Raw genomic sequence first — 25,311 nt, 5'->3', positions numbered from 1 at the left:
AGGAAGGAAGGAAGGGGGGTGTGGGTGAGGGGGATATTGTGGCAGGTGCAAAGGAGGATGCTGTTCCTCTACACCTAAACACAGTTCCGTTTTCCTCCCACCATATACTGACAGGTCCGTTGAGACGCTCAGTGTATGGGTGAACGGGAGCAGACAGGGTGTACTTAAACAAACCAATAACCATGCTGCAGAGTATGATTATTGACTAGGATGTGAAGTGGCCACATGCAGGTCAAGTCACTGCAGAGACAGCAGCAGCTAATCACACTATGTCAAGACAAGGATGGGAATGGAGAAGTGAGGGAGGGCGTGCAAAGGAATTGTCCCATTTACGGATTCCAACGAAATACAGATTTCCAAATGGATTCACAGGCCCTCTCTCGGTGTCCATGTCCCCAGGGCTGGTGGGGCCCCTGGAAGAATTACCAGACCATGCAGACCTTTGTGTGCATCCTGACTACATCTGATTGGGAAAAGACAAAGGAGCTGGGCGGGAGGGTGATAAAAAGAAGAGGAATGAGTCTGAGTGTAAGAGACCAGGCCTCTCCAGATTATCATCTTCACTTCAGCGTACTCTCCACTCTCCACTCCCCCAGTCAGACTGCGATCAGGTGGTCAAGGTCACAAATGAACCTACAGACATTCTGCTCGAAATCACTAAGCAGCAAAAATGTTTTTGGACGACGGCTCAGAGGAGATACATCTTTTCAGATCATGCCTTGCAAATGTTTTTTTTTTTTTTTTCAAATTGGAGCATACTGATCTGCACAGTAAATCCCATATATAGCCTTGGAGCAATATATACAGTTGTTTTGTTTTGACCTGTATCTCCACACCTCAGCTCAAGAGCATGCATGCTAGGACAAATGAGAGCGTCTCAGCCTCTCATTTTTAAAAGAAAAGAAAAGAAAAGCACAACCCCATCTACTCTAACACCTCTCAGAGTGACCTTGGCATGAACATGAACTTTATGATCGTTAATATTTAGTTTCTGGACCGATTCACAAAGGAAATGTGTTGCTGTTTAATATTTTCTCGTGTCCATAATCAGTCTACATCTGAGTGTCATCTTCATACCAAGGCAGCCTCTGTTAGTTCAATGGATTCTAAGGGTAAACTCGTTGAATACACACTCAGAGTCATATATAGCAGCCATCCATGACGGGGTAGAAAAGCTAGGCATTTGTGGAAGGTTAACTGATAGTCCTGCTACTGGCACTGGCAGATTTGGTACTTTGGGAATTTGGAGGTTGACATTTGGTAGATTCACATTGGGCAGATTACTTGTTAAACTCCTGCAGAAAAAGACAGACAAAAAGAAAAAACAGTGGAGTGGGAGCTGCAGAGAAGCCATGTAAAACACAACCATGTCATAAAAGTAACGGAAAATCTTAAATTAGTCAAAGACAGGAATGGAAACAAGTACTTCATCAAAGACACACACATTCTAAGAAAACACCTAGAGTAAAACAGATGTACAGAGATATACAGTATTAAATGATACTAAAATAATAGATTAACAAAGGAAGATAAAACAAATTAATGACATTGTCTCTCACGTTAAAAAATTGCATATTGAGAATCTGTGCAAAAAATCAAAAGTGTGGAAGCCACGACAAACAAAATGACGACAAAACAAAAACTGACACCTTTAGTTTCTAGTGACACGTCAAAGCACACGTTGTGAAGGTTAGTTCACCAAAACAAACACAACAGACACATTAGATGTTGCCCTGACCCCAATGTGTTGAAGAGAGATTGGTAAGACACATGAATTGGTGAAAAGGCTATTTCGAGAATACATAAATTCTAATTTTGCTTCTTCTTTGAAAAAGAGAAGCTGTGAGATCGTTACAGATCTGCTGTCACTCGTTTTTCAGCCTCATCTAAATATAAAAGACTTTTGCATCTTCACCCGTCTTACAGCCTGGCTACGGAAGCAGAGGCTCCTTACTTTACAGGCTCCCAGGACTCTCGCTCAAAGCCCTTGTGAATTGACTGTGCGATGGAGGACTCCATCAGATCCACATATCTAACCACCAGAGGGGCATACAGATCCTGCAGGTGTTTGTGGAACTTTCCATTGCACAGGTGGTCTGTGGGGGGACAAAGAAGAAGAAGAAGAAGAAGAAGAAGAAGAAGAAGAAGATGAGAAACGCCAGAAGTTGCTAGAATATAAAAGTTTGACGAGTGATGGAGCTCACAGTCTGTCCGGAGGAAGTCGTTGAGTAGCTGGAAGAGAGGAAAACTGTCCCAGCTCTCGGGTGATTGGATCTCCAGAGCGGCGTCCATGTCGATGGCATAGAGGGCCAAGAAGTTTTCTGCGTGCTCCACCATGAGGTCCGTCCACCACGCAAACGCCTAGAGACACAGCGGGAGGGAAGAGGACGCAGGTGAACAAGACCTCCTGTGAGGAGACGAGGAGGCACGAGGAGGAAGTAGGAAGAGGAACTAGTGTGCACAGCTGGAGTTTAAAGGAATATCCCAATGGTTCAGTATTGTGGGGAATGGGCATATACTGGGTTTGCTTCCTTACTGAGAGTGTTGATGCCAACATTACTGTAATAAACATTATATTTGACCAAAGTTGAGCTAACCCTCTGCTTACTTGAGTATTATATTATCATAGTGATACTGATACTCCAGATCCAAAAAATAACAAGCCTATTTCCCACAAGTCAAACTATTCCATCATTTATGGTGTTTTTCCACGACATAGTACCACCTCGGCTCGCCTCACCTCGGCTCCACTCTACACAGTTTGGTCGGGTTTTCCATTGCAATATAGAACCTCCTCAATGTGGGCGGGGTCATCACAGCACGGCTGCAGGAAACTGCCGTGACTTCGTTTTATACGACACACAGTGACTAGTGACTAGTGAAGCTGTTGTTTTCCATGTAACTGAATCATTAGAATGAGTGAATTAAAAAAGACTCCTGTCTGACACAGTCACTGTGGTAAATGATGAGATTTTAGACATTTCCTTTGCTAAATGTTGGAGATGAACCCACGTTTCCAGGATTTTGAAGTCTTTTTAACTGATCTACAGTTCGGCATTGTTCGCTTTGATTCTCTTCCTGTGACGACACTCTGAACCTCGCCTGAGCAGGAACTAAAAAGAAAAGTACCGGGTACTATCGCTAATGGAAAAGCAAAATAACCGTGCCGTGCTGTGCCGAGGCGGGTCGAGTCGCGCTAGTGGAAACACGCCATAACACGTAAGATGATCTGTTGACCAATTTTAGGAAATATTAACTACTATTCATGTAATTCCTTTCAATCACGGAAAGGAAAGGACTTTATGACTTGATGTCTTTCTGCTCTACAGTTTAATGTGTGTGCATGTTTCCCATCACATACTCTGACCTTGAATCCACAGCTTGGAGTGATTAGGACTTGAAGGAGGGATTAATTATAAATCCACTTCATTCAGGAGAGGAGGAGAATCAACACACAGTGGGGTCGCATGTTCATGCCCTGGCTGAATCCACGACAATATCTACCAGTTTAAGGGGGGTGGAAAAAAAAGTGCCTTTCTCATGCAAATGGGGGGCTCCCTGCATGCTGGTCTCTGTACAGTACGAGATGAGGGCGCCCACAATTCAGATCATTTCCAAACCCATTGCCGCACTCGATGGGATTGTGACTCATGCACATCTTGGACTGTATAGGCACACCAAAGACTGCAGCACGCAGCATCTCTTGTGTTGGAGTGCATCTGTTCCAATTAGTTAAGTGAGTCTCCGAGGTTCATGTGGCCATTTTCCAGCACCGTCAGGACTTTCTCGCCCCTTTGACAGCAGAAATACAGTCGCGCTGCTTTGCTGGCAGTCTTGGCTTGGCTTAGTTTGCTTCACATTCAATCTAACAAGTTGCAGAGTTGGGTAAATGAAACTTAAATCTTCTAATATTATTATGCAGCATGCTTTTTCCTTTTAACAGTTATTTTTTTTGTCAGTTATTTTCCCTCATCTGGTTTCACCACCACATAAAAAACCTGACTTACCTGTCTACTTACCTTGCCCACTCCCAAATTAAATAATAATAAAAAATGCATTAAAAAAGAAGCTTGACAGCTCTAGTTTTAGACAAAACAGGCAGCAAACAAAAAGTGTCTCCGTCACATTCAAGGAGAGGGAGACACTAATGGACGGGGGGGGGGGGGGTTAAGATGAGGAACGACCGTCAGAGTCGCTCAAAGGTCACCAGGCGTTTGGCCTCCAACCTTTGATCGTGGCTACATTCAGGAGCCCTAAAGGAGCTCTCTACGGACGGACTATAGTGCTGTGACGATGCAACTGTGTCAGGAGACCAATCCCGGGGGTTAGGAAGTGTGGGGGGGGGGAGGAGACGTGGCATTTCCTACTGGACATGCATGTAGCATTATGGAAACGTTTCTCATTCAACTTGACCACATACCTCTTTTCCCTGCTTGGACAGTCACCAATCATATGACAGTGAGAACACAGGAAGATGTACAAAACAATAATGTACTTGTTTTAGGCATTTTATTCAGAGGGTTTTTCGTAGGAACTAACAATTAGACAGCAGAGAGGGGATGGAAGAGGAGGAGAAGCCGGGGGAAGTAATGCTTGGAAAAGTGCGGACTGTGAAATTAATCGTTGGATGGAGGGAGAAACACATGTTTATGGTGGATCAAACTTCAGAGGTTCAAATGGAGCATACTTTGGGGGGGATTTTACTGGTTCAGCATGCTTGGAGAGGAGAAGGAAACCTCTATATGGCCCGATGAACATGCTTTATGGTCACAAGTATGTTGTGCAAGCTACAGCGCCTTTTCATTCTTTTTAAAACAAATATTTCTTCACCTCTATGTCAAATAAGCCCACCCATTACATTACAGCCTTACTCAGGGGTTCATTCTCTGCCTATAAAGGTGCCTGTTGCCATAGTGGCGCACATGCCAAACAGAGGGGGGTCGTGATGGGGGACTGAAAAGGAAAATGAAATAAAAATACTGTACCGATTGATCTCCAGAACTTGTGACTGCCGCCTGTCAAGCATATTCAGAGAGATACAATAAATCTGCTTTATCTGCATGTTCTGAGATCACACTGGATCACCTTCAGATCTACACACCAAACATGTGCAGCATCAGTTTAAAGAAGCAAAGGAAGGTGTTTTATTAGTAAGTGATTACAGTATCATGAGGCTGCAGTGCATAACCTTTGGTGATTTTTGTTGTTGTACAGAAACAATGTAGGGTTTTTTTTTTCCTCCCGCGTCCTTTATCTTAAAATGGCCTTTGTTAAGCAAAACTATCAGACCTGACTGAGGGAGCAAACAGGGCCGTTTATAGAATTCACTTTTTTGTGAACACTTCTTCGTGCTGTCAGTCAAACTCGATAACATAACGTTGCTGTTGCCAATGTCTGTCTCGACATTCAAACAAATCAATTCCTTTGCGTACCACGTTATTGAGAAACAGATAGATAATTGTGTCGAGTTGATGAGCTTAATGTTTTGAACAGACATTTAAAAGTTATGCACTACAAATAGATGAACTAATTACAATTTTCAGCTACCTGTTCTTTATATGTATACTTTTATTTTTACTTTTTATATATGTATATTAAATTCCTGCAACTCTAACTGACTCTAGTTCAGAGGTACATATTTTGCTTTAGCTACGAGTAACTTTTCAGTTTACGGTTTGCATACAAACATAATCTTATGATGTAAAATAATTAAAAGTTTGTCATCTTAAAAAAAAAACCTTGTTTTAGACGTGACTGAATCTTCTTAAGTCTACATTCCTCTGATGGTTTCGGTTTAAGAGAAGCAATCATCCAATATTTCACACACACAAAAAAAAAAATCCCAGCACAGGGGTGTCAAACGTACAGCCCGCAGGCCAGAAGCGGCCCACCAGAGGGTCCAATTCGGCCAGCAGGATGAATTTGTGAAAATTTCACATTGTGAGTAGAATCTAATCATAATGTCAAATGCATTTTTGGATATTGCTCAAAAATGTTTAGGTTGTTCATAATTAGGTTTTGTAAGAAGGTGCTTCAGTAAGTCTTCGTTGTAGGTTGTTTGTAGGTTATTATACTATTATTTTACTGCTCCGGCCCATGATCTAAAATGGGTTTGACAGCCCTGGTTTGCCACAAGCTTTCTATCCGACTGTATATTGATTGGGATCATGAATGCAGGAATTGTAACTGTTGACTTTGTTACCGTTGACTTTTACATTACACAAACACTTTAACATGAGTAAAACATTAAATTAGCGCTCTTGCCTCTGCACAGTTGGTCTTGTAAGAGGAAATTGAAGACAACATCATAAGCAAACTGAGGCTTAAGTAACACAAACTGACCCGTTTCACTGTTTTGTGTTGCGTTTACACTCGACTACCTTCATATTGACATTTCCCAGCGGCCGATCGAACGTCGCACTGCACTATAAATTGTGATCAGAGGAAAGAACTTCATTTTCTCTTTCATTTACAACCTCTGTCTCAAATGTGGTGCTCTGATTCCACGTTGCCACGCTCTGTCGAGCAGCAATTGCAGCTCTCCTGAATTAAATTAAACAAAAGGTTGATTTGTTTTTGTTTTTTTAGATGAAAGCAGCTTTATTTATAGTAGACTGATCATAATACGACCGACTCCCTGTTGTGGGGCGGAGTGAGATAAGAGTGAGTATAGAGGGGAAAGTGTTTTGAGGAGGAGACGAGGAGAGGGTTCTCACTCACCTCCGCATGGTGTTCCTGGTTCTGCTGGAGGACCTCTATGACTAACTCCGCCAGGCGAATTGTTTCCTCCAGCTTTTTGGCAGGTGTGACTAAGCGGCCTACGTTCTCTGAGACAAAAGGATGAGGGCGAGGGATGAGTGGTTAGTCAAGCACAGAGAAGGATTCCAGGGGGATTGTTTTTATGACTATTCAGAAGAATGCTCCTGTCTATATAGATAGAATAAATTTGACCATTTAATTAACGTGCAAACACAGCCCTTACACTGTAACGTTAACATACCATATAAACCCCCCCCCTTAATAAGTCAAGTGTGCTGTCATTTCTATATGCATTTAAGGCTGCATGACATAAAGCAACAGGACAAATGTGACTGTAGGTAACAGTGGCATTGAGATGGAAGGGTAATGCTGCATCAGAGACATGCATAAAGTGAAGTGCTACTCAATAAGCCATCTGTTTTAGGAGCATGCAGTGGTTTCAAAAGAAAAAGAAAAGAAACACTCACTGAACTCACACTGTAAAAAATAATCCATCACGTCGGTTTCAAGTTTTCCATCAAATACAGATATTTTTTCTAAAAGCAAATTTTGTATTAACTTTTTTTTTTATCAGTTTTAAAAGAGAGTTTAAGCAGATTCAGCTAAAATCACAAAACATTTGTGTCTGATTTTTAGCAAAAGACCTGATTTTGATGATTCATTTTCTGGTTATTACTAAAAAAAAAAAAAAAAAATTGTTAAAAGCAGATGATTCATGTACCGACATGAATATTTTTTACAGTGTGATTGTGTTATATCTGCCATTGACTATTGGTTTTGTTGCACTAAAGTTAAGCTTTCTGTTTTACTCTATAATCACTCGCTTGTACCTTTCGCTGACAGATTGATCTGATAAGACAGTTACATGTCATGAAATGGGAATAATTGTGCACGACTGTGTGAAATGACGTGTGTATAATTTGCACATGGAACCGGATGGCTACACAGATTTGAAATTAAAAGCACATAGATACATAACTTTACATATAACAATTGCAGTCTTAATTAACTGGGGATCTTCTTTTTACTGTACTCAGTGTTATTCGTATTGCTGGGATATTTATACTCAGGCCAAAACGACTCTAGTTTCTATCTTTGGATCCTGCCTGAGATTAAAGAAACTCTCGTCTGCCACTTAAGGTTACGCCTTCAGTTCCCGTGTAAAGTTTATATCATGAGGGGAAATCTGAGATATCTAAAGAGGTGAGGTCATCTTCTTCGGGGACATTTAATCGACACTAATGGATGGATCACATGGATTAGTGTTACGGGTAACTATATATTCTCTGGTTGTAATGTTCTGATTGGGTCGGCTCTGGGAGCGGATTGGAAATATCAGGGTTTGGTGTCAAAGCCAGAGCTCAGCGCAGCCTCACTGATGCCATTAAGGTAGTAATAATAATACTAATAAACTTTATTATTTCATACAAGGATTGCAGCTCCACAGGAAAAGGAAAATAACATTTAAAAAAAAAAAAGCAAACAACAATAAAACACAACACAGGGTGGAATGAAAAGGAAAAGTCTTGAGTCAAAGGGTCAAAAAGCCCAGTTTTAACTTAGAAATTAAACAAATAAAACAGCAAAATACAACACAGGGTGGAATGAAAAGGAAAAGTCTAGAGTCAAAGGGTCAAAAAGCCCAGTTTTAACTTAGAAATTAAACAAATAAAACAGCAAAACACAACACAGGGTGGAATAAAACAGGAAAGTTAGAGTCAAGAGGTTAAAAATGCAAATAAAACACAACACAGGGTGGAATAAATAAAAAAGAAAGGAGCTAGTTGAAGGCTAGAGTAAAAAAAGACAAGTTTTAAGTCTTCTTTTAAAAATATCTAGTGAGCTGGCTTCCCTGATATCTAAGGGTAAATATGTTCCAAAGACCCTCCGATAAACCAGCAGCGGACGATCGCAGTGTTCTTTGCGGTACATAACTAACAAGGGGAATTGGCAATGTCGCTTGGTCCTAGCCTATGAAGTGCTTTGTATACAGGGAGGAGGAGGAGGAGCTTAAAATCAGCTCTAAATGTTACAGGGAGACTGGACTCGTTATGCTCTCTCTTCCTGGTTCTGGTTAATAAACAGCAGAGCAGCAGCGTTGTGAACGGTAATAAGGTAATAAATCCATCCAGGAATGTGTTCAAACAAAAGATGCAAACGTCCAATGTGTCAATGTGACGACATGTGGAATATAAAAGGGCCAGTTCACCACAATTACAAGGGAAAAAAACCACAAACAAGATAAACAATCTCTGTCTCTTTTCCCCCGGTGGAAAAGTGAGCCATGTGAATAGCTTTAGTTTATCTGCTCGTTAAGGATTTACGATCTGTTGTCATCTATTTATTTATTCTATTATGTGAACGTCTGTGTCTTCTATATGTTTCTCCTGCACCGTAGGGACAATAAAATTGTAGATGAAGTAGCCGTTGCATCAAAACTATAACTATTTACATGACTGTATACCACAGAATTGTAATGTTTTTGTTTATTTGTTTGCTTTTTTTCTAATACAAAGGAACTGACCCTTTTTTCACCATCTAAAATAATTTCATTTAAGATAATGCTGTATATGACCTGTATGTACAGTATACTTGTCACTAGTACAATCCTTGCCTTGACGTTTTTTTTCTCATTAATTTAATGATTTAATTATTTATAGTAGATATTACTATATATTCTTTTCATGCACAATTATACACATGATTATTCTGTTTATTAAGTACTGAATGTTCTGTAAATGGAAAATAAACTTTGATGTAAAGTAATACAATCTTAATGGCATTAACTGTATATAAAGTGATACTTAAATAAAGCAAGCATTTAAACATCTGAATGAGTATATACTGTATATATATATATATGTATATATTGTATGGAAGATGTGGCTTTGTGTGTGTGTGTGTGTGTGTGTGTGTGTGTGCATACATGCATATTGGGGGTGAAGGGGGAACAACCTGCATGTATGAATGTGTGTGTGCACTGTGGCTAAACCACGAGCTAAACATGAGTTCACCTGGATCCTTTTGATCCTTTTGACCTTTCTCAACTTCGGCGAGACAAAGGAGAGAGAAAAGATGAAGAGGAGATGTTTAGAGTAAGCACGCTTCTATAGGGCTTTTGTCATGTTACACGAGCGGACGCTCGGAGCTGTTATTCATCACCAATGTGACCCCTTTTTTTCCGAGAATCTGCCGGGACATTTTCAGCCCCGGGGAGCGAGGTCTCGAGGCGACAGACAGACAACATCACAAACATGTAATCAAAACAGAAACACTGAAACATCACCCTGTGGAAAACTGGGAAATCAAAATAGTGATAAGATGTTTTTTTTTTGGTTAACAAACAGACAGAAGCTTAGGACTGCTGTACACAAGTAGGACACACAGCATCATAGACAGGACACACTGAGTGACTTGAGTTGAGTTTGAATCGAGGCAGAAACACAAAAGACCCTCTCCTCCCCATACAATAGCTCTGCGGACAGATGCTCCTGAACTATCTGTGGGTGTCAAACAAAAAAAAGCCTACCTGTGAGACATGATCAGACCAAAATGACTGGAGGAGTCAACAATGTAAGCAATGTAAAAATGCATTCAAGTCAAAGGAATGGGCATCCAACCAAAAGAAAGAAGCTAACAGACCAGACTGCTCATTCATGTCCATCACAAACAGATGGTTCTAAAAATAGGAGCCCGACTGATTCAGTGTGGCACACTCCCCACTCACTCTCACAGACAAAAGGCACAGATAAAAAAAAAAACAAGCATGGCACGAGCAACATCTCTGAGGGAAGAGGAGCGGCAGCGGGGGGAGGGCGGGGGATTGGGGGAGGATGAGGCGAAAGCGCATTTAAAAGACAGAGAGAGTGAGAGGACGGGGAGAAAGAGAGAGAAAGAGAGAGCGAGGTTGATGAAGGTACTCACGGATGGTTAAATCCATCACTTGAGACGCCAAGCAGAAGACAGGGTGCTCAAACATTTCCCTCTTTTTCCCTACAAAAAAGGATTGGTGCATGCAAGAGGCTGCGGTCAGAGCTATGAAGGACAGAGGTCAGAGGCTGATGGGAAGAGGGCTGTCCACGTGAGAACGATATTCTGCCGAGCAGGAGGCGTAGTAGTAAAGTCAAACAATGTTTGCTTTGTTGAAAGCCAGGTTCCTCACAAGGAGAGTGGGGAGTAAATTCACACGGCACGGCAAGATAGTAAGGTTTGAAGCCTTAGTATCTGTCTTGCATGTGCATGTAAGTGAATTTAATGGATACACTAGTGGGGCAATACACAGCGGGGGGAGGGGGGGGGGGGGGGGAGAGAATAAGACATTACGAAATGTCTTGTATACTTTGTTATGTGATCCATGCCAATAACAGAAGGCCACGTTGTCATGTCTCAAAGCACATGCATGTGTCTGATGCTGGTTTGCGGGCGCTCAATCCCAGCATCCCTCGTGTTATAAAAGCCACTTATCACACAGTTCAAATAGTCAGCTGCAGTGATAACCGTGGCAAAGCCAACGACTGTGAGCGGGGAGAAAGAAGCAGAGCAGACAGGGAGCACAACATAGTGGCCTTCACCAAGAACAGAAGACAGAGGTGACAGGAGCTGCTGGTAGGTCAAGGAAGGGGGGGGGGGGCTGCGTTAGCTGCTAACAGCTACAGTCGGATAATGGGAGAGGGAGAGTGTGCGATGACCAGGAGTCAGGACATCCAGTTAATCCGAATTCACAGCTCAGTCATCAAACGTCAGAGAGGCCAGAATACCACACAGTTTGAATAGTCAGGGCACAGTGAGAAAAAAAAAAAATCAGCACATCAATAGATTTCAGGGCTTTGGATTTGAATGCATTTTTACTCACACACCTCTACACAAAAGCCAACTTGACCTACAGAACAGCACAGAGCTAAAGCAGGCCTGAAACAAAGGAGAGAGTTATTGGACCGAGACAAAACGTGTCACAAAGAATTTGGGATGCCACAAATCATCTGGGATACAGACACAGATATATATCCATACACGGTACCGAGGGAACTCACCACATGTAAATATAAAACAGAGACAGGAACAATATCAGTAACAGAGGTAGAATAAGGGAAAGGACATTTGTTGTCCGTCATCAAACTGTTTTATGTTACACACAACTTACTATCTGAGCATTTCATTAGGAGTAACATTTGAAGAACCTCTTTTTTATCATTGTATCATCAAGGCATCACGTGATGCTGTGTGTTTTTGGTTACCTTCAATTTTAGCATATTCTGTAATCCGCTGGTAGTTGAGCTGAGCCGCCTGCTCCAAACATTTGCGGATGACTCCCTTCACTTCGTCCGGGGGAACTGGAGTCACGATGTCCTTCATCAGGACCTGCAGGTCACATGAGGGAGCAACGATGTCATTTATCACATCGCATGGCGTTTCCTCGTGTCGTTGTGAAAGGTTCCCATTTAAAGTTCACAAACCCTCTCCAGCAAAGACAAAGTGGCCTTCAGTGCACCCTCTGGACGACCGAAGGGGAAACAGTATCTACAAGGGAACACGCAGAGCGGAAACGCAGTGAGGAAAAACACCAACAGGCTCAATGAGCTGGATGTACTTTGTTGTGAGTTGACAATCACCTGAAATTTACAATCTGGTTCTCCAGTATCACGCGCAACCGCTCTTTGATGTCCTCAAAGCGTTCCTTCTCATCCACTTTCACTGTGCTCAGCCCGTCTGGCCTACAAGGATCACACCCACAGACTTTAACTGAGCTCAGACTTACACAAACTTAAAGGAAACAAAAATAGGAAAGAACACCAGCTCCCCGGGGACTGACTGCAAATTCTATGAGATTTGTCTCTCGAGTTATGGTTTTTGTTACATTTACAAATAAATGATAATGTCTCACCTCTTTTGCCCTTGCATGAGCGGTATTTTGGAATCCTTTCTCTTTCTAAACTTGAATACGCGTACTCGTTTAGAGGCAGCGCGAGGATCTGGGCTTTGGGCGCTCTTTGGGGAAGCGAGGGCCTCATAGCCCAGCGGCCCCCAGTAATTGCTGCCCTCTCTGACTTTAACACACGCATAGGAGGATGAATAATATGGAACAGTAAGAGACTATGGCAACAAGGGACAGAGAGAAAAAAGAAAACAAAAAAAAAGGTAGAAAACAAGGAAATATGTAGAAACATACAACTGATTAACAACTCGTCAACAGAAAAGTGCAAAAAATAAACACTGACACAGAAGCAACAAAAATATAAATATGGCAAAAAGAAAGAAAGAAAGACAACAGAATGGATGCATCTAATGAGGCTGACTCCACTGGTTACTGAGCTGTATTGTGTCCACCTCCTCTATATAGGTGGTATCAGTTTAGCTAATAGTATAGATTTCAGTTCTTCATCCTGTTCATCCTGCAGCTTATAAACAGAAAAAGGGACTGATTCACACCTGTTCCCATGGACATGGGAGGCGCAAAAAGCGAAGCTGTAGTGAAGAAGAGTGGGGTCAATGATCGCCCCACTCTCTGCTCTCTCCAGCAGATCACGCAGGTAACACAGATGCCTGTGGCAACCTCGAACGCCGTTCCTGGCACAGTACTCGTCCAGGACAAACACCTGGCCTGGGCTGAACCAGCCCTGCACCACACAAACACAGTCTGCATTACTGGAAGAAGGCATGTCACTGTGGACAGACAGAGAGAGAGAGAGAGGAAGACACTCACCAGGCAACAGAAGGTGTCAATGAGCCTGTGGTCCAACGTGAGCCGCTGCACCATCTCAAAAAGTGAGGCGTGGTCAAAGCTACAGGGGTTAGCGGAGATAAACTCATCCATGCCATGTTTCTGAGCTCTGTCAGCGTCTATCCAGCCAACAGCACAGGGAGAAGCACATGATTCAGAGGAGAAGACATCAGTGAGGCACAGGCAAGCAGCAGGTCGTCGTTACAACACTTCTTTTTTTTGTTCTAAGGGCAAAATATAAACACTTACAGCTTACATTGTCAACTTGCATTGTAGCAGACAGCGTACAGAGATTTGATGCATTGTTTTTGGATCTGAATGTAAACTCATGGAGAAGAGTGCCTCTAGCGTATGTTCATGCGTAACTCTCACTGTGTCCCATTCACTGCTGTTTTGCGTGTGAAAAAGAATTAAATGCATTCTTTAATGTCTTCAATAGATTCTGCCATTCGCTGTCTCTTAGGTTTCTGGCAATTTTTTTTAAAGACGTGTGCTGATAAAAAAAAAAAAAAAAGAAAAAAGTGCAAACATGGCAAAATAATAATTCAGTTCATGTTGTGGGACTATAAAAATGCCAAAAAACAAAAACACTATCAACTGAAGATTGTAAAGTTGAGATTTTAAAACACTTCAATTAAGGAAGAACACAATAATAAGGCATATCATAAAAAAAATGTAATTACTCTATCAATAAACGGTAAATATCGGTCTTGTTTTATGAACAATGAATCCGTCAGAAACTAAATGATGTGGACAAGGATTATTCAGAACAGATAAGAGATGCAGTCATGTCATTTTGTGTGAGTGACAGAGACAGAGAGAGACACTGACATGAGTCATTATGAGTTGTGTTGGGGGGGGGTTTAAGGGCCAACTGATATCTGCCAACCTCTAGGTTAGTGAGAGGGAAGAGGGGGGAGAGATTTAAAACAAAAACTGGCTAAAAAGAGACATTATGTTGTTTTTGTTTACTCCAATCAAAGAAGGAAAACATGTGAGACAACAAGTAAAAACAAAATAGAGATTGTTCTATGAAGAAGGACAGGGACACTAAAAAGAGAAGGACAGTTAACAGTCTCCAGACACAAGAGCAAAGATGGCAGTAGAGTGTGAGACAGTCATATATGGTGAAGGGGATTGTGGGTAAAGGAACCTTTGAGATGAGACAAAGAAAAAGCGTCACTGAGGTTACAAAGTTACAAAGGGAGTGATGTCGTGAAGGAGTGTTTGCTGGTGATAATCTCCTCTGGCTGGATTAACGGAGGAGATCAGGTCGTTGAAGTCCAGAATACACTCAGTGGTACTTTATCGTCACATAATCATAGCATACAGGAAGTGAATAGGCGAGTACTTTTGCATACACTTGTAAAGTATCACATGCTGGAGCACATTATGACTTTCATTGGACTTTTAAATGTCATGCACATCTGCAGACACATTTTCAATTATGGTGGGTTTGTTTTCTTTTGGCATTCCTCTTTTTTTCTTTTCTTTTTTTTCTCTACGCATTTGCAAGTTGACAATACTTGAATATGTTGCAGTGTATTCATGATCTCTACAGCGCACACTAACAGGCATACCACTACTGGAGAAATCTAATAGGGTAGCAATACAATTTGGTGCAAGTACATGGGTAAATAGCATGAAGCTGACAGAGGCAAAACTATCATTCTCTGGGAGATGGAGGGGGGAGGGCGGGGGGGTGAATGGAAACTTCTGTATTTGTACAAAAGTATGGACACATGACACAGGTGTTCTCCTATTCAGGCAAACAAAGGGCAGTCAAAATAAATAAATTAAAAAACAAAATGAGATCTTTCCTTTCTGGAGGTGTCACACCGGGTCTAGCCCCTAATCTACAAGCCCATCTACTGGGGGTGGGGGGGTTGGGGGGGAGGGGTGGATCCGGAGTATTTTTATTATAAGAAGGGGCGGCATTAGCTACTCCTTGTCTTTGGCATTCAGAATACTCCGCGTACATATTTGCCAACTCTCATCAAAACTGCTCAAAGGAAAAGAACTAAAAGCAATTGAGCCCTCTGAGGTAAAGCGTGATCAATACTTAGGTCGGTGTCAAAACAAATTTACCTCATGCATTTAAATAATGCCGCATATTCTGACACACGTTTACGCACCATCGCAGGCTGCTCATCGTCACATTCACACTCCAGTCGCCACAGTCGCCACTTCAATTTCAGCCAAAGAAATCTACAGCGTTAATAATTATATGAAGAAAATTGTGTTTGCTTTTCTGTAAGTGTCACATGACTTTACTCTGAGGGATCCCGTCACCAATGTCAATAAAGAGAGAAGGCAATTATGCAGTAATAACTACTATTTCAACATTACCCATTGCTAAATCAAATCATAAGTCCTTAGAATAAAATACATGCATCCTATGATAGCACAAATGGATGCTTAGATACTTAAATCATTAAGTAGAGAGACTGTTAGAACAAAAACAAAAACAAAAAAATCATCATCTAACTTCTAAGACATGAAGCGAGACGTGAAAAAGGATAAGAGGGGAAAGAAGAGAGAACGTTGCATTTGTCAGATAATCAGCGGGGATTATCTGAGCTGTGCCGGCTAAAGGGAAGCACTTACCCTTGAGTCCAGCTAGAAGACAGCAGGGTAAGAAGGGACAAACCAGAATAACATAAAGACTAGCAACAAGGCTGGAGGAGAGCAATCACAAAGGCCCTGACCTAGCAGCTGCAATACTCAAGAAGGGTACAGGCAAAGCATGAAGAAGAAAACACAACTCAAAAACAACAACAACCTATACCAACATGAGAGTTTGTGGGCGGTGGCGTGTGAGGAATTATGTGAACTTGACAACAGATGCCGAGGCATATTAGAGAAAAGAGAGAGGGAGACAGAGACAGAGAGACAGACAGAGGGAGGAACAGAGAATCTTTACCATCCTCATCACTCCACTGCAGCTTCTTCACTCTGTATCGAGGGCTACGTGGTAATAAATACTGTCCTTTCCGTCAGGGGACATTTAGCATGTAACACACACATGTAGTAAACCCCAGTTACCGGCCAGTTAAGTGTTAAAGAGAATACGAGTGTCATAAAGAGTGTATGAAGGTCCTGAAAGGTCAAAGTAAATAGCAAATGTTGACTGAGCACGGTTTTTAAAGAGCACTCCACAGATTTTAATAAAAATAAAGGCTGACATTTTAATCAAATATGAAAAACAAAGTGCTTTTTTACCTCTTATCTACAGTTTGCAGGTTAAGCAAAATCACTTGGCACAAATACGATGTTTGTTATCTGTTATCTGTATTTATTTAGTCTTAGTTTACATGGCACTGAGTTGCATTTTGCTTCACCCGTGCATTAACTTTTACACATCTGTGTTCTTTTTACACACATTTGCAATTTGACATGTACAATGGGGTTGGTCGTGGTGTGGATTCATACAAAAGATATAAGTTTATAAGAGTTAATATCCCTTAGTGCTCACGCGGCACAGATGTGCACCCATGGTAATTAGCCGTGGGAATAATACACAACTCCTTATATGGACATCCTGGGTGTGAGTGTTTATAGGTCACAGATTTGTCTTCTTATGTGTTGTTGAGTCAATGTTATGATTCATTTTATATCGTGATAGAAAGTAGCAATAATTGTGCAGAAGTCACGAAACAGACTGTTTTTTCTCTTCTTTTCGTTCATAAAAACGAGCCAAGTGAACTTTGAACTGTGACGTATTTCCAAATTTAACTAATTAAATCCGATTTTAAACATTTTGGTGTGTTTATATAATTAGGGAAAATGACATATTTTGACTGAAAAAAAGGATATAATACACTCTATGTTGCACATTCTTATAGCCTCTGTATATACTGTATGTTTAAATGTAGTCATGGAAAAAAAGCAGCTGCAATGCTCTGTGTTCTAAGGGTTAAAGATGTTCGTGTTTTTGGGGGATATTGCCCCAAAGCAAAGACTGAAGATCAGAACCTCGTCCCCTAATGTATGCAGATCAATGGAGTACCCTTTAAACCTTGTTTAATGCTTTTTATTATACACATAACATTTCAACTATGTCGTATATGACACAGCTTCACTCAGAACCTTCATAGACGTGTTGTTTTCGATGAGTCCACTGCAGCAGAGTCAGGAGGCCTTGTGTATATGATAATATTATGGGCCCTGTGCCATTCAAGACCACCAGGGGATGAAACATGTACGCGTGGTGTGTCACAATGTTTCAGGGAGGGGGGAGGAGGAGGAGGAGGAGGTCTGTGCCACTGTGAGGAGGCTTTGAATGGCAACAGCTGGCATCAGAGGCGTCAACTAACCACAAGAACGATCACATACTGGACAAAGAAACCAATGGAGAAACAACATAGAATTTATGTCATAGGGTTCTATAAAACACTGGCCAAATTCATGTAGTTCATAGATGATATGATTAACAAAGAGTGGCATAAAGTTGGGGGGGAGGGGTTTACAGCTATTATTATGATCATAATTATTGTTGTCTATTTTTAATGATTATTGTATCTTTAGATTTCAGTTTGCTTGTAGTGAATGCCAATTATGTTCCACTATCTTAGGAAAAAATGGAAAGAGCTGGAAAACAAATCATTTGGATGCACACAAAACACGTTTTTCTTATGAATAGCAGGATCTATTATAGTGGATCGTTAAACACTCAGACAGTCAGACAGTGTGACATTAATTATGTAGTCATGTCAGGATGTCATTAACTTTTATGTCTGTGGTGTTGTAAGCCTAAAAATATGCTCATTTTAACTTTTGGTCTAAAGTACGAAGAAACCAATTAATAGAAAAGGCAAAACAGTACGTACAGGAGAAGCATTGCACGCTGAGTTAGTGCTGCTGTGTTCAAATATTTGATTCCCTTCTTTAATGAGGGGAGAAGCACGGGAGACGGTTACACGTTGACAGATGCCACACTGCTGCAGACAGTCTTACCTTCACTTTACTAACTGACTTGTGGGCTGCTTAGAGGTGCAAGTACAGTGACAGATTGGTTAAATCTTTAAAAACATCACTCGCTTGTGAGGGAACATTCTGAGAGACAGTCTCAGAACCACGGCTGCCCCCCCTTTAGCACTGCACGTTGATTAAAACAGGCCTATGGTGAGTAAAAGAGCAGCGCACCCTGGCACTGTCAGTCTCAATTCAACCCCAGCAGGCTTGAATGTTCAAATCTTATGTGCGGTGACCTATTTAGTTTTTTTTTGTGCACAAAGTTAGTGCGCCGTATCTCGCTGAGGAGAGTAAAGTATTTTCCCGGGTTGGTTGCTCCTTGTGAACGGTCTGATGGAATAGCATGGAATTGCACCTTAAAAAAAACACTGTGGGAGTGGTGACAATGAGTGGGCAGTCCATCAGATGCTGGAGGGATCTGTGAGCGATCAAGGCATGTGTGTGCGTGCTTGCGTGTTAGTTCTACCAGCACAGTGTTGTGACTACGGTGTGGAGCGCATGGCGTGAGACATTTATGGGTTAGAGCTTTCTGCTGCTTTATGGATGGAAACTGCCTTTCTGCGTGAAGTGACCGTGTTGTGTTTGGGGTTACTTACAGAACTGAGAAATGGGCGCGTCCATTTGGGCTGAGGCGCCCCCTTTAGAGTTAAGTTTCTGGACCTGAGTGGGTGGGACGGGCTTGTGGGACTGGCCAGTGGCGCGATACATGGCCTGGACCCACAGGATGCGGTCCTGCTCATCGTCACTGGCAAAGATCACAGTGTCGCCCTCCTTCACCGCGTTAAAGAAAGCCCGGCCACCATCCAAGCCTGCGGGAGAAGGATGATTCACTTGTTTGTCACGTGTGTGCACATGTAGTTGTTCAACTGTGAGCTTGTCTTTGTCTCACCTGGCTGGGGGTCACTGTAATCCACAGTGTAACCGTCCAGCTGGAGAAGTTCCTGTGGCTCGGACTTCTTCTCTCTGTAGCTGCACATGGCGAACGTGTACTGACTCACCTATAACACAAAGAATGAAGCATCTGTTCAACAAGCCACAGAGAAAGTTAGAGGCCGGTGTTGTGCCATATTCAGCACCTGTGCTTGAAAAACATAATAGGGACAAGGTGAATGCTATTTTATTCATTGTAATGGATCCCGAATATCTCAGTTCCTATCTGCTTGTAAATGAAGTCATAAATCTGTCCCGGTGGCAACGAGAGTAATGTAGTGAAATCGAGACGTTGAGGTGATCGATGGAAACAAGGATGGTGTCATTTTTCTATCACCGTTACATCGTTCAGTCACTTTTAACATCATAATGACAAGTTTCGGGCATCAAGTTTTCTATTTCAGTGTTCAGATATTGACTGCTGCATTGTTCTCGGGCAACGTCTGAGTGCTAATTATCAGTACAATAAGAGCGGCCTACATAATGTTCTTCCCGGCCTGTCAAAGAAATGCTAAATAAACCAACCTTGTGGTCTAAAACAGTCTAAAATTGTAATAGAAGCGGAAAATGCAAATGTCGTCTTTATCGTCACAAAACATTCGGGGTTTGTTTTTTTTACTCAGTCCATTTGATGGATTAAACTGAATTATTAAAGCAATGATCTCAGCTGAGAAGGTCACAGCTGCTTCATTTTGACACTGTTTTATTTTATTTTATTTTTTTTTACAGATAACTCACCTGCACGAGAACAAAGAACCGCTTCTTCCAGCGCTTCCAGACGTTCTTGCCAAAAGCCCACAGATACCTGTCAAAACATTGTTCACACAGAGGGAGATAAAACCAAGGCCATGTTGAACACCAGCAAAACAGCAAGTGCTCATTTTATTGTGCATTGATCCAACTATGTGAATAGAAATAAGGTTTAATAATTAAAATTGAGTTTTTTTTCCACCTCATTATAAAACATCTAAATAAACTACACACTGGTGTCCACCAGGGGGAGTAGTGTACTTTACAGGATTTTTTTCCATGGTATGTGGCTAGAAATGAGGCCAAGGAGCCAAGAGGGCTGGAGTTTCTATAAGAAAGACATGGATAATAATGAAAGGCACACGTGGACGTCACTGCAGCGTCTTTCTTACCCGCAGTGCTTCATGTTCTGTGGTTTGTCCATACGTATGGCCAGTTTGATCCTCAGATCTTGGTCAGGACAAGCCTTGGTCACAGTCATCTTGTGAAGCTCTGACTGCTTGGGGCTGTTGGGGGTTGGGTGGAGGACGACCTGCACTCGAATGAAACAAAAGGTCAGAATCGGTCATTTCCAGGAGGTCACATTTTGTGCAGTGTTCAACGACATGAAAATCATTTTTCATCTGCCAGAAAAAAGAAAAAAAAAAGAATTATTATGAGTCAGTGTGAAGAAACGGTTCACAGCACTTTGCTCCGCTTCTCTTTGCTGCCAACGTTGCAGCAGTGGGAGATCAAAGAGCCTTGTCACAGCCAAGGTCACTGCCACTTCAGGGACATGTGACGGCGTCGCGCCTCAGTGCAAACCCCGGCATCTATCACAGGTACCTAACACACTCACAGCTCAAGAACAGGCAACACAAATGTCTGCTCTCTACATTTCAGTCAGTGTTCGGAATCGCTTGTAGTTTTTCTCCCTTAATAAATCAGCCTAATTCTTATCAAACTGAGCTGATTGTTTGTGTAAATGATCATTTCTTGTTGGGGTCCACATAAGATGCTATTGTACTCCTCTACTAAATAATCAGACTCATTTTGACCATTTTCTTTTTCACATAATTTCAAATTGACAACCCCAACCTCATGTTTTAGATTAGGGGTGTCAAACGTACGGCTTATGTGCCAGAACCGGCCCACCAGAGGGTCCAATCCGGCCCGCAGGATGAATTTGTACGATAACATTCTAATCGTAATGTGAAATACTATACTTTTCATTTCCAGATACCTGTGACTAAATGTTTGTGCCTTTAAAGATCCAGTGTGACGTGTAAACTGTACATTTATGGATGATATTGTTAAATTGCACTTGTTTTTCTCCAAAAAAATAGCATGTTTTGTAAGAAATATACTTCATTACATGTAAAACAAAGGAAAAAACAAGTGATCATGCTTATTATGCTGATTATTTTACTGTTCCGGCTCACTTGAACCAAAAAATGAGTTTGACACCCCTGTTTTAGATGATATGTGAAGCACACAGTCCACCAGGGACACAATGAAGTGCCTGTGAATCACAAATGTATCTTGATGTTCCCTTTGTGTTACACATAAATCCCAGTTTTCATGGCTGCATGTTCAGATCAGAGCGTGCATGCGTCGGTAATAGCAGTAAATATTGTTACCCTGCCCAGTTCTTTGTCCTCCAGTGCCAGCACCCCCGTGCTCTCTGTAAACAGCTTCACCTTGACAGCAGGCAGAGGGTGTGTGGTGGTGAAGTCCCCTTGGGTCCCCCAGCTGAAAGACACAGCAAAACACCCCGGAGATTAGCTTCCTTGACGATATAATAGCAACGTGTTCCCACATAACGACTTCACCTCCACCCATACTGCAACACAAAATCTAGTCGTTAGTGACAGAATACACTCTAAAAGTGTGATTTCACATTGATGAGTGATATAAATCCCTAATAAAAGCCTTGATAAGGCAGCTGACAAGGCCTTTGGTGTATCACAGAGGCGAGGTTATCTTTTATCTATTATCACTGGAGTGACTGGAAGACCAAAGTGAAGACACAGATCTGCTTGTTTGTTTCTTGTTCTAAATGCACTCCTGCTTTTTATAAACCAGACATCTCTATGCCCCAACTTTGGCAGGATTTTTATGTAAACAAAAAAACCCATCTATTCAGCCAAAGTCATTTAGTGAGTCTACAACAGAGGGCTGCCAGAGACTGGCTAAATTTAACTTCTGCTTCCAAGCATGTTGCATAAATTTAACCCTTTTTTGGAACGGTGCAAAGGCAAGATCATTTATTTGTATTGCAGCTTTGAAATCAAAAAGATAATCGCCTGACCTAACGACTGGAGCTATGAATCTAAACTATTTCACTTCTGTCTTAAACAAAAACAACTTGGCCTTAAATTCACCAAGGAAAATGTTGCTGTGCATACAAACCACAAAAGATCCATCTCTGTCTCTTTCTGCAGCGTTTCTTAACCCTTTAACACCTAAACCTCATAATCCACTTTGTTTTTTTTTTTGCTTATTTTAACCACAAAAAGACCAGAGAATGTCCTGTAACTAAGTGCTTTTGTTTTTTCCAGAATAACTTCCAATATCTGGCTGTCATTTATAATTTACTGCATGTTAAAATCCTGTTTTAACAATTTAAAATGAGTACGGCGTTAAAGGGTTCCAATCCAAAATAATAAAAACAAAACAAATCTAAAGATCTCGCTTCATGTAAAAAAAAATAAAATACTTCAGAAGTACAGCACAAACAAACATGCAGTCTGAGTCAGCAGACGGTAAATTCCCTCAGTGTTGGCATAGTGTTTCCCTGCTGTGTTGTGTTGTAAGGTTACAAAGAGAACATCTGATAGTAAAAAAAAAAAAAAAGAGTCTTAATTAAGAAGAAAATAACCAACTGATTTCTTTTAGACCCAGAATGTGACAAAGTTCAGCTGCTTCAATACAATTTGTTTTGCACAGATTAAACAGATTAGACACAACATAGGGTTATATTTAGAACACTGTAGGTGTAGATGTGCTTGTATTATATTAGATTGTGTTGCCTTTGAAGCCAGTTTTCCTCCTATTACCATATTGTAATGCTAAGCTAATTAGCTGCAGGCTAGAGTGGCTTGGACAGAATGCAATTGACCGTCGTTCCCAGTATGAGGAAGGTAACGATAAACCTTTTGAGGTTGAAATCTGTGTGGTCAGTATAGGTGGGAGGAGTAATGAATGTATGTAAATAGTATGTAAATAGTACAAGATAGTACAAGAATAGTACAAAAACAGAGAGAGAGAGAGAGAGAGTGAATACCACTGTAATCACATTACATAACATGCTATGTATTAGCTTGTCTCTGTATATCATGTTGTCATCTCTCTCTCTCTCTGGTATTTAGCTCATGTTGGGAAATCCATCCATAATTAATCAAAAATGTGATGTACTGTATATAAAGTGCATTCTAAGGAGGAGCTGACGACTGACGCTGAGGAGCCAGTGGTGCAATTTCAAATGGAAGGAGAGAAGGAAGGAAGGAAGGAAGGAAAGAAGGGTTGTGCTGCATGAAGGTGACCTTGTGCTTGAATCTACTGTAAGGTGTGTGAGGAATGTGACGGTGGCGCTGCCGCACTTTTACAACTCCTCCTTATTTCCAAAAGCCTTGGCGTGTTCCAGTGGCTCAATTAAAAACAGATCATCAGCAGAATTACCAGACAATACCAAGGAAATAATCATTCCTGCGGAAGCATTAATATATAATATCAAGCCTGACTTCATTATTCGTCGGAAGAAAGATGAAAGATACGATGAACAGCAAGTTAATCATTAGTCTGAGCACATTTGATAAATACAAGCAATTATTGTATGCAAATAACCTGCAGTAAAGTCTTCAGTCGCACAATTATCACATTTATGTTTGTGTTCGCAGAGTGTACGTACACACACACACACACACACACACACACAGACCTTGTCCTATAATCCCTTCTCTCATTCATGCTCCTCGATCCCTCTCACACTCCCTTCATAAAAGCACTCTTGATTTATGGGAATCTGGAGCTTTAAATCAGTCGTATTTTCATTTCATCTCGTTTCATTTGCTGTTGTTTTTTTGTCATATATACAGTGTAAGATACATTTCTCTTTCTTTCTCTTCGATGGCGTCATTCTGGCAAAACAAGAAGTGTGAAGATAAAAAAAAAAATGTCTTAGGAGCCATTTTATAAATACAGCGAGTCTCATGCATCATGAACGGGTGTTATGAGGGATATGATGGTGATGGTAGAAGTGTTAATGATGTCTTATTCATGTCTTACTAATGGTTTATTCATGCCTTAATCGCCCGAAGAGTAGGAATAATAACAGTGTTTCCTTAATTCCAATCATAAATAGCAGATGTGTGTATGTCCATGATGAGGTCCTTACGTTGGTTTGGATGCTTCCGCTTGGTCGGTTTGGAGTTTCTCGCCTCCCTCCACCTCCATGGTGCAGTAGACAATCCGGTTGGGAGCCAGAGACTTCAGCCCCTGCACTTCCATGATCACCACCTGCGAAGCACAGGCGCTTCAGTGATGGTTGCAAATGAGGAATGTTTCATCTCTTTAAATATAGGTGAAAACACTCATCAGCCACAGTGAGGTGCACGTGGGCATAATTGACCACATTTACCACATCAAACCTGAAGCATAGTCTCACACCACGTGTCTCTGAACGTCACCGTGAGGATATTTTTATAGACTTATCTACAGGGATGGAGCATTTCAAAGGACTCACAGCTGATTTCACCTTGAGTATTCTCAGCAGCTGCCGCTGCAAATCAGTTGCAAAGTAAACAGACTTGAAAATTAGGTGTTTCCAAAACTCAGTGGAATTGTCAGCCCGAGCCAAAAAAAAACAAAAACCTAACTGCCACTCTATTGTGCAAACACTTTGAGGCCTGGAAGTTCAGAATTGTTTGCCTACTTATGTGTTAAGGAGCATAAAATAAAAAACAGTGTGATACTTCCGAAGTCTAAAATAGCACCGCATCATAAGGAACGAGGTGTAATGGCTCCTTGTTCTGTGGTGATAACTCATCTCAGACACGCCGGTAACGAGATGACTCACGTTCCTCGTTAAAAGTGCAGGTGAATGGGTTTGTGTGTGTGTGTGTGTGTGTGTGTGTGTGTCAGTCTGTTCTTCACACAGCATCTGTTCAAGCCTCCGAACAGGCCTGTGATCTGTTTCTATA

At 41.4% G+C, this 25,311-nt stretch overlaps 1 protein-coding gene across 20 annotated transcripts in view; it reads right to left on the bottom strand.

Annotated features, from left to right (window-relative positions):
• Positions 1–25,311, bottom strand: part of cadpsb (Ca2+-dependent activator protein for secretion b) — a 57,642-nt gene that overhangs the window by 7,966 nt on the left and 24,365 nt on the right. For 2 of the 20 annotated variants that reach the window (XM_058632868.1, XM_058632870.1), the window contains exons 6-23: positions 24,507–24,628; positions 21,751–21,862; positions 20,524–20,663; positions 20,120–20,186; positions 19,341–19,449; positions 19,048–19,260; positions 16,085–16,096; positions 13,460–13,596; positions 13,186–13,373; positions 12,369–12,470; positions 12,213–12,276; positions 11,994–12,117; positions 10,684–10,752; positions 6,721–6,827; positions 4,986–5,015; positions 2,205–2,361; positions 1,955–2,096; positions 1,134–1,295 (exon numbers count right to left, since the gene is read on the bottom strand). In XM_058632868.1, coding sequence (XP_058488851.1) covers positions 1,134–1,295; positions 1,955–2,096; positions 2,205–2,361; positions 4,986–5,015; positions 6,721–6,827; positions 10,684–10,752; positions 11,994–12,117; positions 12,213–12,276; positions 12,369–12,470; positions 13,186–13,373; positions 13,460–13,596; positions 16,085–16,096; positions 19,048–19,260; positions 19,341–19,449; positions 20,120–20,186; positions 20,524–20,663; positions 21,751–21,862; positions 24,507–24,628 — 2,057 coding nt within the window. Of the gene's footprint in view, positions 1–1,133; positions 1,296–1,954; positions 2,097–2,204; positions 2,362–4,985; positions 5,016–6,720; positions 6,828–9,773; positions 9,807–10,683; positions 10,753–11,993; positions 12,118–12,212; positions 12,277–12,368; positions 12,471–13,185; positions 13,374–13,459; positions 13,597–16,084; positions 16,097–19,047; positions 19,261–19,340; positions 19,450–20,119; positions 20,187–20,523; positions 20,664–21,750; positions 21,863–24,506; positions 24,629–25,311 lie in introns of all 20 variants that reach the window. The other 18 variants (XM_058632880.1, XM_058632881.1, XM_058632871.1 and 15 more) reach the window with 13 other exon arrangements.

This window comes from Solea solea, chromosome 6 (assembly GCF_958295425.1).
Source record: "Solea solea chromosome 6, fSolSol10.1, whole genome shotgun sequence".
NCBI classification, from domain to species: Eukaryota; Metazoa; Chordata; class Actinopteri; order Pleuronectiformes; family Soleidae; genus Solea; species Solea solea.
The sequence above is the reverse complement of the archived record's forward strand: the minus strand, read 5'-3'. Positions and strand labels throughout refer to the sequence as shown.